Source organism: Sorghum bicolor, chromosome 8, assembly GCF_000003195.3.
Source record: "Sorghum bicolor cultivar BTx623 chromosome 8, Sorghum_bicolor_NCBIv3, whole genome shotgun sequence".
NCBI classification, from domain to species: domain Eukaryota; kingdom Viridiplantae; phylum Streptophyta; class Magnoliopsida; order Poales; family Poaceae; genus Sorghum; species Sorghum bicolor.
In genome coordinates, this window is record NC_012877.2 from 62,120,756 (window position 1) to 62,135,412 (window position 14,657).

The following is a 14,657-nucleotide window of genomic DNA, read 5'->3' on the forward strand; positions in this document are numbered from 1 at the left end:
TATGAGGCCCCTGTCTCTCTCAGCCCTTGATTCTGAAACGGCTAGTGGACATGCTGGGCTTGACTGGGCCAGACCTGACCAGTTGTCTGATTGCATGTCAATTTTTGACCAGCAGCTCTGCTCAAGGAGAATTCCTGCACAAGAGAAGAGACAGAGAGGGGGTGAAGGGAGAGCACTGCACAAGAAGAGGCTGGAGAATGTTGCTCACTGCACTGAGTGAGGTGCCAATCAGTTTTGTTGTGATTGGCAATGAGCAGAGCAGCTGGGGCCTGGCAGGGCAGGGCAGGGCATATATCCCCAACATCAAAAGCCATGCATCTCTCCCTCCTCCATCTCCTTTATATCATCACCATCACCATTCAGAGCAATTCCAATTCCCTCCACAGATTCCCACTCCACTTATATACTCTCCTCTCCTTCCTGATAGCTCCTCCTCACCATTCCAATCCCATTTGTAACAAAGCAGAGCTCCTTTCAACAACAGCGGCACAAGCTTGCAGGCACACGTACGATCCAGCTTCTTCCTCTTCTATCTCCTAGCTACCTGCTGGTCAGCTGGTGCTGCTATGGTGTCCACCACTCTCTGTTCACCTCCACCCACGCTCTGGTTCGTTCTCTTCATCGTCATCTTCTTCTTCGCGTCCGGCGATGGCGGTCCGGCGGCGGCGGCGGCATTGGAGCTGGACACGCAGGCTGCCTACCTCGCCAAGATGAAGGAGCAGTTCCCGGGGCCAGGCATGTCCAGGTGGTGGGACTTCACGTCGTCGCCGGCCGCGCCGGACTACTGCAGCTTCCACGGCGTCACCTGCGACCGGTCCGGCAACGTCACGGGCATCGACGTCACGTCGTGGCGCCTCGTCGGCCGGCTCCCGCCGGGCGTCTGCGCGGCGCTGCCCGCGCTCCGGGAGCTCCGGATGGCGTACAACGACGTCCGCGGCGGGTTCCCTCTCGGCGTTCTCAACTGCACCTCCCTGGAGGTGCTGAACCTCAGCTTCTCCGGCGTGTCGGGCGCCGTGCCCCCCGACCTGTCCCCGCTGCGCTCGCTGCGGGTGCTCGACCTCTCCAACAACCTCTTCACCGGCGCGTTCCCGACGTCCATCGCCAACGTCACCAGCCTCGAGGTGGTGAACCTCAACCAGAACCCCGGGTTCGACGTGTGGCGGCCGGCCGAGTCGCTGTTCGTGCCGCTGCGCCGCATCCGCGTGCTCATCCTCTCCACCACCTCCATGCGCGGCGGCATCCCCGCGTGGTTCGGCAACATGACGTCGCTCACCGACCTCGAGCTCAGCGGCAACTACCTCACCGGCACCATCCCCGTGTCGCTGGCGCGCCTCCCGAGGCTGCAGTTCCTCGAGCTCTACTACAACGAGCTGGAGGGCGGCGTCCCCGCCGAGCTCGGCAACCTCACGGAGCTCACCGACATCGACCTCTCCGAGAACCGCCTCACGGGGGCCATCCCGGAGTCGCTGTGCGCGCTGCGCAACCTGCGCGTGCTCCAGATCTACACCAACCGTCTCACGGGCACCATCCCTGCCGTGCTCGGCAACTCCACGCAGCTGCGCATCCTCTCCGTTTACCGCAACCAGCTCACCGGCGAGATCCCCGCCGACCTCGGCCGGTACTCGGACCTCAACGTCATCGAGGTGTCGGAGAACCAGCTGACGGGCCCGCTGCCGCCGTACGCCTGCGTCAACGGGAAGCTCCAGTACATCCTGGTGCTGAGCAACCTGCTCACGGGGCCTATCCCGCCGGCGTACGCCGAGTGCACGCCGCTGATCAGATTCCGGGTGAGCAACAACCACCTGGAGGGCGACGTGCCGCCGGGCATCTTCGGCCTCCCGCACGCCTCCATCGTCGACCTCAACTACAACCACTTCACAGGCCCCGTGGCGGCCACGGTGGCGGGCGCCACGAACCTGACGTCGCTGTTCGCGTCCAACAACCGGATGTCCGGCGTGCTCCCGCCGGATATCGCCGGCGCGTCGGGGCTGGTGAAGATCGACCTGAGCAACAACCTCATCGCCGGCCCCATCCCGGCGTCCGTGGGCCTGCTGTCGAAGCTGAACCAGCTGTCGCTGCAGGGGAACCGGCTGAACGGGTCCATCCCGGAGACGCTCGCCGGGCTCAAGACGCTGAACGTGCTGAACCTGTCGGACAACGCGCTGTCCGGCGAGATCCCGGAGTCGCTGTGCAAGCTGCTGCCAAACTCGCTGGACTTCTCCAACAACAACCTGTCGGGGCCGGTGCCGCTGCAGCTCATCAAGGAGGGTCTGCTGGAGAGCGTGGCGGGGAACCCGGGGCTGTGCGTGGCGTTCCGGCTGAACCTGACGGACCCGGCGCTGCCGCTGTGCCCGCGGCCGAGCCTCCGGCGAGGGCTGGCCGGAGACGTGTGGGTGGTGGGCGTGTGCGCGCTGGTGTGCGCGGTGGCGATGCTGGCGCTGGCGCGGCGGTGGGTGGTGCGTGCGCGGCGTCTCGCGGAGCAGGACGGCGCGCTGGCGACGTCGCCGGGGTCGAGCGCGTCGTACGACGTGACGAGCTTCCACAAGCTGACCTTCGACCAGCACGAGATCCTGGAGGCGCTGATCGACAAGAACATCGTGGGCCACGGCGGGTCCGGGACGGTGTACAAGATCGAGCTCAGCAGCGGCGAGCTGGTGGCGGTGAAGAAGCTGTGGGTGTCGTCGACGCGGCGGCGGCCGAGCAGGAAGCAGCAGGTGGACTGGGCGGCGGCGGCGGCGGCCAACAGCAGAGACAGCAGCGACGGCGACGGCGGGTGGCTGGGCGACCGGGAGCTGCGGACGGAGGTGGAGACGCTGGGCAGCATCCGGCACAAGAACATCGTGAAGCTCTACTGCTGCTACTCGGGCGCCGACTGCAACCTGCTGGTGTACGAGTACATGCCCAACGGCAACCTGTGGGAGGCGCTGCACGGCTGCTACCTGCTGCTGGACTGGCCGACGCGCCACCGCGTGGCGCTCGGCGTCGCGCAGGGGCTCGCCTACCTCCACCACGACCTCCTCTTCCCCATCGTCCACCGCGACATCAAGTCCTCCAACATCCTCCTCGACGCCGACTTCGAGCCCAAGGTCGCCGACTTCGGCATCGCAAAGGTGCTCCAGGCGCGCGGCGGCGCTGACCGGGACGCCTCCACCACCACCATCGCCGGCACCTACGGCTACCTGGCGCCAGGTAGGTAGTAGCTAGGAGTACATGCATGCATGCATGATTTCCCTTTTCCATGCATCTTTTATTTATTTATATATTTATATCTATGCATGGCAGAGTACGCCTACTCGTCCAAGGCGACGACCAAGTGCGACGTGTACAGCTTCGGCGTGGTGCTCATGGAGCTGGCCACGGGGAGGAAGCCCATCGAGCCGGAGTTCGGGGACACGAGGGACATCGTGCACTGGGTCTCCGGCAAGGTGGCCGCCGGCGCCGGAGCAGAGGCGGACGCGCTGGACAAGCGCCTCGCGTGGAGCCCCTACAAGGAGGAGATGGTGCAGGCGCTGCGCGTCGCCGTGCGATGCACCTGCAGCATGCCGGCGCTCCGCCCCACCATGGCCGACGTCGTGCAGATGCTCGCCGAGGCCGGGCCACCCGCCGGCCGGACGACAAAGGACACCAACAAGGACGACGACGACAAAGATCATCGTCATGCTACTCCTCCTCCTTAATTACAAGTGAGTTGAATCGAAGCAACGCAACAACAACGTACGGAGTACACGTGCCAAGCCCGCCCCATGCAAGTGACCGGTCGACTTAACAAATTAGCCGTACAAAGCAACCGATTATATATGTCTTTTTATATGTACTAATTGATGAGGCGATGATGATTTACATAAGGGATTATTCGATCATACAAGAGCATGCAAGTTGCAAAGATTGTTCGCTCTTGCACTAGGAGAGATATATAAATATATATACATATATGTATGTATAGTAGGATAGGTAGCTAGCTAGGCAGCTTTACTAGGTCCTGTGCTTTCTCCGGCCTGAAGTAGCCAACAAGTGCATCGTCGTCACTCGTCACATATACACTCTGCTTGGTGTTTAAGCAGAATCTGATGCTCTGATGACTGAGTGGACGGGAAAGACAAATATATATATGTTATTATATATACATATATATATATATATCATATTTGGATGGAAGCAAATATATATTGGTGCATGCATGCATTCTACTTTGAAATGTTCCTTTCTCTTTGGATCCATGGAGCCTTCCTTTTTCTCGACAACTTTTTCAAGTGTGTGCTTTTGTTTTCCTGAGAGTGATGCCAACAAATACGGCTGGACGATGAGGTTTTTTTCTTGGCAGCCGTGTAGCTAGGTGTTCTAAGTTGCTTAAAGTCTAGGAGATTAATTTTCAAACAAAGATATTGGTAGCTATACTTGAAAAACGCACTTCTCCTAAATCTCAGATGCCTAATTTTTTATTGTCATTTAGGCAGCATGCAATTTTATCATTATTTGGCTATAGAAAAAAAAAATTGTGAATTGCCCCTTGTGAGTTTTTTAAAATTGTACTCCCTGAAAATTTTCTAAAACCCAGACATCTAGAATATAGCAACTCTCTTTAAAATGGGTTGGGGTCGAAAGTTAGGTCGTCCAGTAAATAAGGCAGTGATTGAGAGGCAATGTGGAGCCACAATAAACACACCGATGGCCGTAGGTGGTAGAGGATTTCCGATGGGTAGCAAAACATCGAGGCAGGAAGCTTGTCGATGGCATTGATGGAGCACATAGGGGCAGACCTTACAACAAGAATACCACATGAGATAAATGGAGGTACATCGAGAAGCAATGGTCTGTTGTGGTGTGGTAGTGACCTGCCTAGGGCTTCACCTGCCGCCAATGGTTCTTCACCTCTCTACAGCCTCTCCACCACCTCTGCCTTCATGTCTCTATGTGCTTCCTCTCTCCATGAGAGCTTCCCTTTGATGGTAGCTTTGTTGCTTTTGTCATTTATGTCTTTTTATTGCTTGGTTGTCAGCTCACACACTCTTTTTGAGGGAATAGGAGGGGTTTGAGGCCCCAACTGAATATATTAAAAGATCAGGAAGAAAATACATAGTAAAACTAAGGCCTTGTTTAGTTCCAAAAAATTTTGCAAAACAGGCACTGTAGCATTTTTGTTTGTATTTGACAAATATTGTCCAATCATGCACTAACTAGGCTTAAAAGATTCGTCTCGTCAATTTCGACCAAACTGTGCAATTGGTTTTTATTTTTGTCTATATTTAATACTCTATATATGCGTCTAAAGATTCGATGTGACGGAAAATGTGAAAAATTTTGCAAAATTTTCTGGGAAATAAACAAGGCCTAAGTACAAAACAGAGTACAAAACGGACAGAGAGAGCAAGCTGAAGCACAACAGAGGAGAAAGGCTTAGTAGTATCATAAACTCTAAATAATTGGAGCCCTACGGGACTCGTATCGTAAATGTAGGTCACTCCTTTCTGATTCATGATCTTGGCAACTCTAGACTTACTAAGATCATAGGTTGTGACTTGTAACCCTCTATTTCTCTTAATGAAACACATGGTTAGACTGTATCGAAAAAAATGAAGATAGGCGGTAGATGGGCAGCAAGAGAGCACTTGCGCATGTGAATGACAAAAGGAGCAATCCAAGACTAGGTTGATACAATATAATGGTCATTCCAACCGGTCGAAACAGATAGGTGGGATTGACAAACTAAGGCCCTGTTTGAATCTAAGGAAGGGATTGACAAACTAAGGCCCTGTTTGAATCTAAGGAACTAGTTAGCTGCTAATAATTATCTCTTTAGTCCAAAAAGATCTAGCTAATAGTTCAGCGAGTATCTAACTAACAACTATTTCACTAATTGAACTAAACGAGCTAATAGTAGGTAATAGGTCCAAACTAAAGATGGCAATTTTTACCCGAAATCCGATGGGTAATTACCTCATTAGGGTAAGGGTATGGCTTTTTTTTACCCATGGGTAAGATAATGGGAAAAAAGCTTTACCTAGCGGGTAAAGGTATGAGACTGCATTGCCTAACCCGTTAACCCATGGGTAATTTTAACCCAATTCAATAAGTTAGAATCATGGACCAAAATCATCATACACAGCCCAAGCCCAATAAAAATCATATATAATGTTGTCAAACCCTAGGCCCTCGCCTTAGTACCTCACCCATCCACACCCTCATCTTTCTCCTATCTCCTTGCAGCGGCCGCACAGCACGGGAACTTGTGAATTTTGTCACTTGTTATCGAGTAACGATGGATTTACCTATTAGATTACTTGATCAGGTGTTCATGGAGCTTGTATATTTAATGATTTTATTAATAAATTGTGATGCTTTGGCTGAATTGGGAGCCTGAAATATTTAAATATATATTTATTTTTTGCAAGTATTCTTAGAATCATGGATAAGGATAACCTATGGGTTACCCGTTACCCGCGTAGGTAAGGGTATGAGAAAAAAACTCTTAGGTCTTGTTTAGTTCACCCAAAAACCAAAAAGTTTTCAAGATTCCCCGTCACATCGATTCTTTCGACACATGCATGAAGCATTAAATATAGACGAAAATAAAAACTAATTACACCGTTTACCTGTAAATCGCGAGACGAATCTTTTGATCCTAGTTAGTCCATAATTGGATAATATTTGCCACAAACAAATGAAAGTGCTACAGTAGCGAAATCCAGAATCTTTTCCCATCTAAACAAGGCCTTACCCGTGTATAGGTATGGGTAAATTAGCGGGTAAAATATTTTCTTGTGGATAAAAATATGAGTAGCATATACCCAACGAGTAATTACCCATTGCCATCTTTAGTCCAAACGGATCCTAAACAAAATTAAAAAAACAGGCGTACTATATTTTATGCCATCTCTCTGTTTTCTTAAGAAACAATAGCTCATCAAGGCCGTGTTTAGTTCGTGAACTGAAAATTTTTAAGACATTGTAGCACTTTCGTTTGTTTATGGTAATTATTGTCCAATCATAGACTAACTAGGTTTAAAAGTTTCGTCTCGTCAATTTCGACTAAACTGTGTAATTAGTTTTTATTTTCGTCTATATTTAATACTCCATGCATACGTCTAAAGATTCAATGTGATAAGGAATCTTAAAAATTTTTGGGTTTTTTGGTGGAAGTAAGGCCCTGTTTAAACTGGAGATGAAAATTTTTTGAGTGTCGCATCAGATATGTCGGAAGGATGTTGGGAGGATGTTTTAGAAACTAATAAAAAAATAAATTACATAGCTTGTCTAGAAACCGCAAGACAAATCTATTAAGCATAATTAATCTGTTACTGTAGCACTTAAGACTAATCATGGACTAACTGGGCTTAAAAGATTCGTCTCGTGATTTTCAACCAAACTGTATAATTAGTTTATTTTTTTATCTATATTTAATATTCTATGCATATGTTCAAAGATTCAACGGGATGGATAAAAAAATTTTGGGTGGAGAACTAAACAGTGCCTAAACAAGGCCTTGAACAAGGTTTTGGCCGCGAGTGCAGGTGTACATTGCACTTGAAAAGTGAGTTGGATTCTGTTGTGGACCCGGATGTTGACGTGGCTGCGGGTACACTGCATGATAGGAGGAAAAGAGCGTAGTGCCGTGGAAGTTGACTCAGCCTTATTAAAGGCAAGTGAGCCCAGGTCTAGTACTTAATTAGTGCCACGGTGGCAGTGTGCCATTAAAATAATATATAGTCCACGTGTCCAAGCAGTTGGTGTTGTGTTTAGACCAGTCTCTATGCATGTTTCATGAGAGTGTCATGCATATTAAATAGGGTGCCACATAAGCAAAATTGCTGACTTCGCAGGGTCATTAAATGAAGAAGTTTCATCAGATGAGAGAGAAGTTTCATCCCTATGAAACTCATGTGGCGCTCAGTTACCTAATTTATAGTCTTGGTAACTGTGCAATGAAACTATGCACTGAGACTGGCCTTACATACAAACTTTAGGAAACACCGTTTAAAATTTTTCTTCCTGGTGTCATGCATTTCAGCATATATGAAAGGTTTACTAAATTCATAACAACTTCAGTTCTTTATTTACACCCTGATGCTGGAAGCTAAGCTTATCATATAGGCCTTGTTTACTTGTAAAAAAATTTGCAAAATATAAACAGTAGTACTTTCGTTTGTATTTGACAAATATTATTCAATCATATGCTAACTAGGCTCAAAAGATTTCTCTCACAAATTACATACAAACTGTGTAATTAGTTATCTTTTTTATCTATATTTAATGCTCCATAGTTACTTTACAAAATTTTGCAAAATATTTGGGGAAGTAAACAAGGCCATAGTTACTTCACTATCCTTAATGTGCGTATGACACGTGAGCTTTCATTTTTTGATTTTTGGGATTCGAGCAAACAAAAACCTCAGTTATGCTTTTTGATCACCAGCAAGCACTTTTGTGGTCGAGTGCTGCCATTTCATGGGATATCATATCAAGTAAAGCATTAAAGTGCAAGCAAAAAAGATGTTTTAAACTTTTTTAGTACTATCTGCTAATTTCAGATGTGTCATGACAATTGTAGTCACTTTCACAATTTCGTTTTCAAGCATTTTCGTTTGATTCTTTGATATATTCACTTCTACAGAAAAATCACAGGCGACTCCTTTTTTTTGGGTAAAAAAAGATAGAGTAAACAACTAAACAAATTTCAGTTCATTTGGGTTATTCTAATCCTTGAAAAACATAAAGCATGACAGTACCTCAGTTTCAACCTTTTCTCTCAGGAAGCTTAAGTTCAGATCATCATGGATTATACTTCACATGGTGCAAATATTTAGCATTTAGGACAACAAAATTTTGCAAGGGAAAATGCAACATGAAAATCCAAACGAAAAAAATCAGCACTTAAAGCAACAAATTTTCGTTTTACAAATAGAAAAAAAAAAGATATGAGCTTGTCATTTTGCAAGGAAATTGTGGCATAGGTATCTAGGTGTGTTTGAGTGTTCCTTTCATGAGTCGTCGATAGTGGCCATGGTGCATGTAAGAGAGTGAGGTGTAGACGTGTAGTGGCAATAGGAATCCACTAATTTACAAGTGGGAGCAGTGCATGCTTGCTGTGCTAAGTAGCAGTAGTAGCTACCAACTAGATCTTGCAAATTTGGTGGTCATTCTTGCTGCTACCTCGCCATGTTGAGTAGGATGCCATTCACCAGCATAACATGCATGGCATTTGCATTTTTTCCATCACTGAACAAACCCTGTTTCGATCATGACAAAGTGTCATCTCAGCACTTTGACTTTTGAGTGATGAATGAATATGCAAGTGGTGTTGATCCATGAAAATAGGCCGAATATATTGTAGGATACTTGACACAGTCAGCCTACACATCCTGTGACTATAAAAGGCAATTGAGCAATTTCTGAACTGTGTCAATTATAGTGCTCAAGCAGCATACAGTTAATGCAGTGTGAAATTGACAAGAGGAATGAAAAAGGGCTAGATTAGGCTCAAAATTATCATTAAAAAATCAGTAAATAAAATGAATAGATATACTCAGCTAGTTGTGAATTTGGTCCTAGTAGGCTAATGTATAATTTTTAATGGTTACATGGTAATGATCAATGTCTAATTTCTACGGCTACCACACATCTGACTCAATTTTAAGTGACACGTGTTTAGAAGATAGCCCATTCTTATCATCAATACTGCTACCAATTACCAAAGGCATATCAACAGATAGATTTTACCTAGCAGTCACTTCACTCTGGTCCACCAAATCTTGCAATGAGCTTCTGCTCAATCTCCAACCTCTTCTTAACCAACAATGTGTAGTTGTTCAGAAGCTCAATGTCTCCCTCACAGTCCCCAAAAGGAACAGCCAACTTCAAGCCAAGTGTTGTTCCATCCAATCTTCCTGAGTACACACATGAGAATGGCACGAACTCGTCTTGCTGCTTACAAAGCCACCCATGGGCTGCTCGCAGAGCAGCACCCAAAGAGGCAGAGTCTATGTTGATTGAATGGTATAAAGGCATATCAGAATTAGCAAGCAACTTAGAAAATGCAAACTTGCATAGAAAAGAAGAATTTGCGAGCATGCACTGCAACTAGATTAATCACGAGTCTCTTTATCCTATTGTTTTCAGAGCAGGAAAGGATACTGAGACCAGAATATTAATATGCAAGCAGGCACATCAGTGTAGTTCCTGTAAGGGCTGTGCATACCTGATCTTTGGGAAGTGTACACTGGACAACCAAAAATAGATGCCATTATCTTGAGAATTGCTGGGTTTGAGGACGCGCCACCGGTTGCTATTATCCGTTTCGGAGGTACTGGCAGGCCACAGTGCTCAGCATGGCCTCTCATGGACATGAGCTGCCCTTCAACTATCGCACGCACCTAAATCATGGCTGTTAATTAAATGGGCATGCCAAACAGTTTGATTTACATGTTTTGAGATCTTCAAAAACCTCTGAAGGAGGATCGAACTTGTCAACTTCTTCTTCCACCATCTCATCCAAAGGTCCACTAGTGAAGTTCTTGACAATGTAGCGGTGAAATCCAACTATGCAAGTAGGTGAGCATCTAATCAAAATGAGCACTGAGATGAAGGTTGAATTGTGAAAGGAAAAAAATTGTAAGGACACAACTAACCTGGAAGCGGTGGGAGAATCTCATGTTCCTTGTAGTAAAATCCCAACTTCCCTCCTGCAAAACAAGGAAATATAAGTCCAGGAATCTTCAGGAAAGTTACTTTGTGTGGTCAATGCAAGCATCTATTGTGAACGTCAAGGAAAGGCGAGCTTTATGTAACAACTGCATTGGCCATGTTGGGTTCAAAAGGCATAACTATAATACTGCACTGAGTTGCCATTTATTGCAAGGTTGTAAACTGAGTGATTGAAATATGTTGTTATGCCATGGTTTCTAGTCAAGCAGTTATCTCAGCTCCCCAACATATTCTCTGATCTCCATTGTATAAACATAAACTCGCCTTTAGTTATTCTTAAGAAACTAGGCTATCAATTCTTCAGTAAATGGAATGATGAAGCAATAATAGATTGGTGTACCATTCAAGGGGACTGTTTCTTCAAGCAACCTGTTGAAATGATCCCAAGATCTATCAGCATAACAATTGCGAAGGTCTGAACAAAATGTATGTATTAGCAAGGGGTTGGAGCACAATAGAAGTTACTTGCAAAGTTGCAAACCATACCTTCTCGTGTCAGAGATCCATTTTTATAACAAAGCAGAATCATGTAGGTCTTGGGATCAACTGGATTCGGAAAGATGTTTCCCTCCAAGGTTGGTTCAGGTGAATCGGTGACCCCGAAAACCTGAAAGGGCCATAGAGGCACCGCAATCAGCACCAGTAGTTAATACAGAACTAGACAGAATGAAACAATGTCGCATGTTGAGTACATTTTCCAGGATTCTTTTACAGACTGATCCACTGTAGTAGAAGTAAGGTTCAATTTGCAAGTTTTGCCAGTTTTGGAATCAGATCATAGTATGTACCACTAATCTACTACATGTTTTCTTTTTTAATAATAACTCTTTTGGGAAATAAGTCAAGCAAGGTTGTAGACGATTACTGTATCACTTGTCCCAAGGCTGATTGCTAGATCACCAGGATTGCTCATAGTTAAGCCTGCAGAATCACACATGTATGGAAGCCAAAAGCACTTTTTAAGTTTGCAGCTTGCAAGCAGTCTTGACATACATATGGCCCAATTAATTTGGTCATTCTTTTATCTAGATAAACAAACATCAGAACATAAAAAGATATTTGAATGCAAAAGATTAAGATGAACCTAAGTACCTGCAAGGCTATTGGGGTTGTCGCCTGACCACTGAATAACTAGACAGCTGCTTGAAAACTGAAATCTGCAAGAACATATAAACAGAAGTATCAATATGGCAAGTTGGTGTCACGAGTAAACAATGATCAAAACGTTGCTAAAGCTCATTCACATTATCCGGCCTTTCATGATGTGAAGTTGCGAACACAGACAGACACCAAGAAAAAGAAAGACATTCAGCTAAACTTACCTCTGAACAAAATAAGGGGCTATCTTTCCAGCCACAGCATGTGCTGGTGCTAGTTTCCCAATCCGCTCTTCTAAATTTGGAGCCATAGCCTACAAAATTGAAATGAAAAATGTTGAACTGAGCCTATTAGAGCTGATTGGGCTTAACTGAAGAATGTGCCACTTCCATCTTTTTAGTCATTTTATAATTGCAATCTGTAGTGGCGACTGGCGAACACAATTGCAAGTCGCAGTGAAGGGAATCAAGAACAACAAGAGAACCTGAAGAGCGTCCTGGCGCAGCTGGCGCGTGTCGATGTCCATGATGTTCATCCCGGCTCCATCGGTCTCATCGATGCAGGCGTACCCGCCGACGAGCAGCGACGCCATGAACGAGCTCACCAGCGACACTCTCTCGGTGGCCTCGTAAACCTCCGGCCGGGTCTGATGCATCTTCCGTATCTGTGGCCCCGTGCAGCGCCGGTGCGGGCGGCACCCCGTGAGCCTCGCCAGGCGCAGGGGCCCGCCCATGGCCGTCTCCACCTCCCGGCACTGCGCCGCAGTGCTGCTGTCCATCCATACGGGCGACTCCCGCGCCGCGAGCGCGCCCGCGGTCGCGAGCTGCGGCGCCAGGCCCTCGGCGGCGGCAGGGTCGAGGGCGGCCAGCGCGGCGCCGGCGCCCTTGGCCCAGTACACGCTGCCGTGCTGCTGCGCGGAGCCGGAGACGGCGGCGACGCGGCGGAGGTCGGCGCGCGGCCTCAGCCTCCCGAGGAGCAGGTCCAGCGCTTCCGCCCACATAAGCGGCGGCGACACGATGCGGCCCCGCTCGCCGGGGTCTCGGAGGACGCCGCCGCGGGTGCCGTAGTGCGGCAGGTCCGAGTCGAAGTGGACGGAGTCGGTGGCCACGATGCCCAGGCCGGCGTCCAGCACCGTGGCCTTGAGCGACCTGTTTGGTTGGTTGGAGGTCAGCGCATAGTGAAGTCAAGGGCAGCAGCCGGCAATGGGGGCGGTCCGGTGAAGAGCTAGCATGTCAAGAAGCGAGCGACGAGGCTTGACTAAGGTTGAGCTGAAGAGAAGGAAAGGGAGCTTACTGGGTGGAGCAGTCGAGACCGAGGAAGAGGGAGTCGTCGGGAAGGCGGAGCGAGCAGCAGTCACCGCCGGCGCCGCCCATGGCGCAGCAGTCGTCGGTGGAGGTGGAGCCGTCGACGCAGCCCGGCGGAAGGGAAAAAAAGAGTTTAACAAAAATAGGCACTATTGACCACTGGCAGAGTATGGAAAAAATAAATAAAATGTGACCGCAGCAGTCAGTGTGAAAAAAAACAAAACGATGAACAAGGAGTCAGTGAAAAACAAAATAGTGAAGCAGACAAAAGTGTGAAAAACAATTCAGTCTGAAAAAAACAATTCAATATAAAAAAAATGAAGCAGCAGTCAGACAATTCACAATTCAATGTGAAAAAAAAAAAACAAAACAATGAAGCAACAGTCACTGAAAGGCAAAGATGAGCAGCGGGCTGGCCCAGCCTGACCTGGCACGGGCCGTATGGCCGTGGGCCACCGGGCTGTGCCTTTATAGGCCATTGTGCATGCTTGATGTTGAAATTTGTGCTATCAACTCTATCTAATTATGACTCTAATTTATTCTCTCTCGTACTTTCTCTTTCCTAATTATACTTGCTATCATTAGCCTTAACAAACTGTTGTAGGTGCCCTTAACAACAACAAACAACACATAATACATAATATAAACTAAAATATTAATAATCATCTAAGCGGGTGCTGGTGCCACAAGCGCACCTGAGTTGCGTCGCCAAGCTAAGCCTTGCCATAGGGTCTATGGCATGGCGGCGCCACCTTTGGCTTAATACATGCTTGCGGCTGCACAGAGCCAAAGAAGACAACAATGCGGTCACAACCTTCCACCTGAGTCTTCGTACACATGAGCTCCATCGACATGATGCGACCCCGCTCGGTGGTCTAGCTTCGCCCATGATGTAGGCGGGCTCTAACTAGGTACTTTTTGACTCATGAAAACCGCAAATCGAAATGAACCAAAAAGTCAGTTTGTTCGGTTTTTGTTTCTGCTTCTGTTATTGTTTTCTGGAACTTTGAGTGTCGGTTTTGGTTTTGGAGGCACAAGAAACCGAGAAAATAAAAAAACCGAACATCTCCTTTGCCTTGACCATCACCAGTCTCCCATCTCCACATGGCGGAATCGAGCATAGAGGCCCAACACGCCACCACTCCCACCTCCACATTTCCACCTCCGAGGTCCCTACCCGTTCCCCACTCCCACTTGCCCGCACCCATCCCCATACTCATCCTCATAGTTATTAGGACGTCGAACCGCTCGAGTCGGTTCACGGTTTGATTGGTCCAACCGGTTGAACCGCCAATTTAGTTTGGTTCAAATAGAATGAGGAACACTAGTACAACACAACTGGAGATGCAGCCTAGTGGTGGGGAACTCACCCTCTAGCCCTAGAGACTAGGGTTCAATTCCCTTTGGCTCCTCATTTTACTTAGGCCAGCCGGTTTTCAATGGTTCATTATCCGGTTTTATACCAGTTTCTATAAAAAAAACTACTGGTTCGCCTGTTTTATACCAGTTTGATCGGTCTAGTCCGGTTCAAATTGTGCTCCCAAAATCTATCTACCG

At 47.6% G+C, this 14,657-nt stretch overlaps 2 protein-coding genes across 2 annotated transcripts; one reads left to right on the forward strand and one right to left on the reverse strand.

The window, feature by feature from the left end:
- On the forward strand, positions 298-4,129 carry LOC8071526 (receptor protein-tyrosine kinase CEPR1). Its single transcript, XM_002442557.2, has 2 exons — positions 298-3,189; positions 3,283-4,129. Exons 1-2 carry the CDS (start codon positions 567-569, stop codon positions 3,675-3,677), a joined length of 3,018 nt encoding a protein of 1,005 aa, XP_002442602.1. The 5' UTR covers positions 298-566; the 3' UTR covers positions 3,678-4,129.
- On the reverse strand, positions 8,841-13,247 carry LOC8071527 (xylulose kinase). The gene is made up of 12 exons (XM_002443601.2): positions 13,090-13,247; positions 12,281-12,944; positions 12,021-12,109; positions 11,791-11,855; positions 11,564-11,619; positions 11,185-11,305; positions 11,039-11,113; positions 10,623-10,676; positions 10,439-10,533; positions 10,193-10,367; positions 9,715-9,974; positions 8,841-9,224 (listed from the first exon to the last, which is right to left on the reverse strand). Exons 1-11 carry the CDS (start codon positions 13,167-13,169, stop codon positions 9,727-9,729), a joined length of 1,722 nt encoding a protein of 573 aa, XP_002443646.1. The 5' UTR covers positions 13,170-13,247; the 3' UTR covers positions 8,841-9,224; positions 9,715-9,726.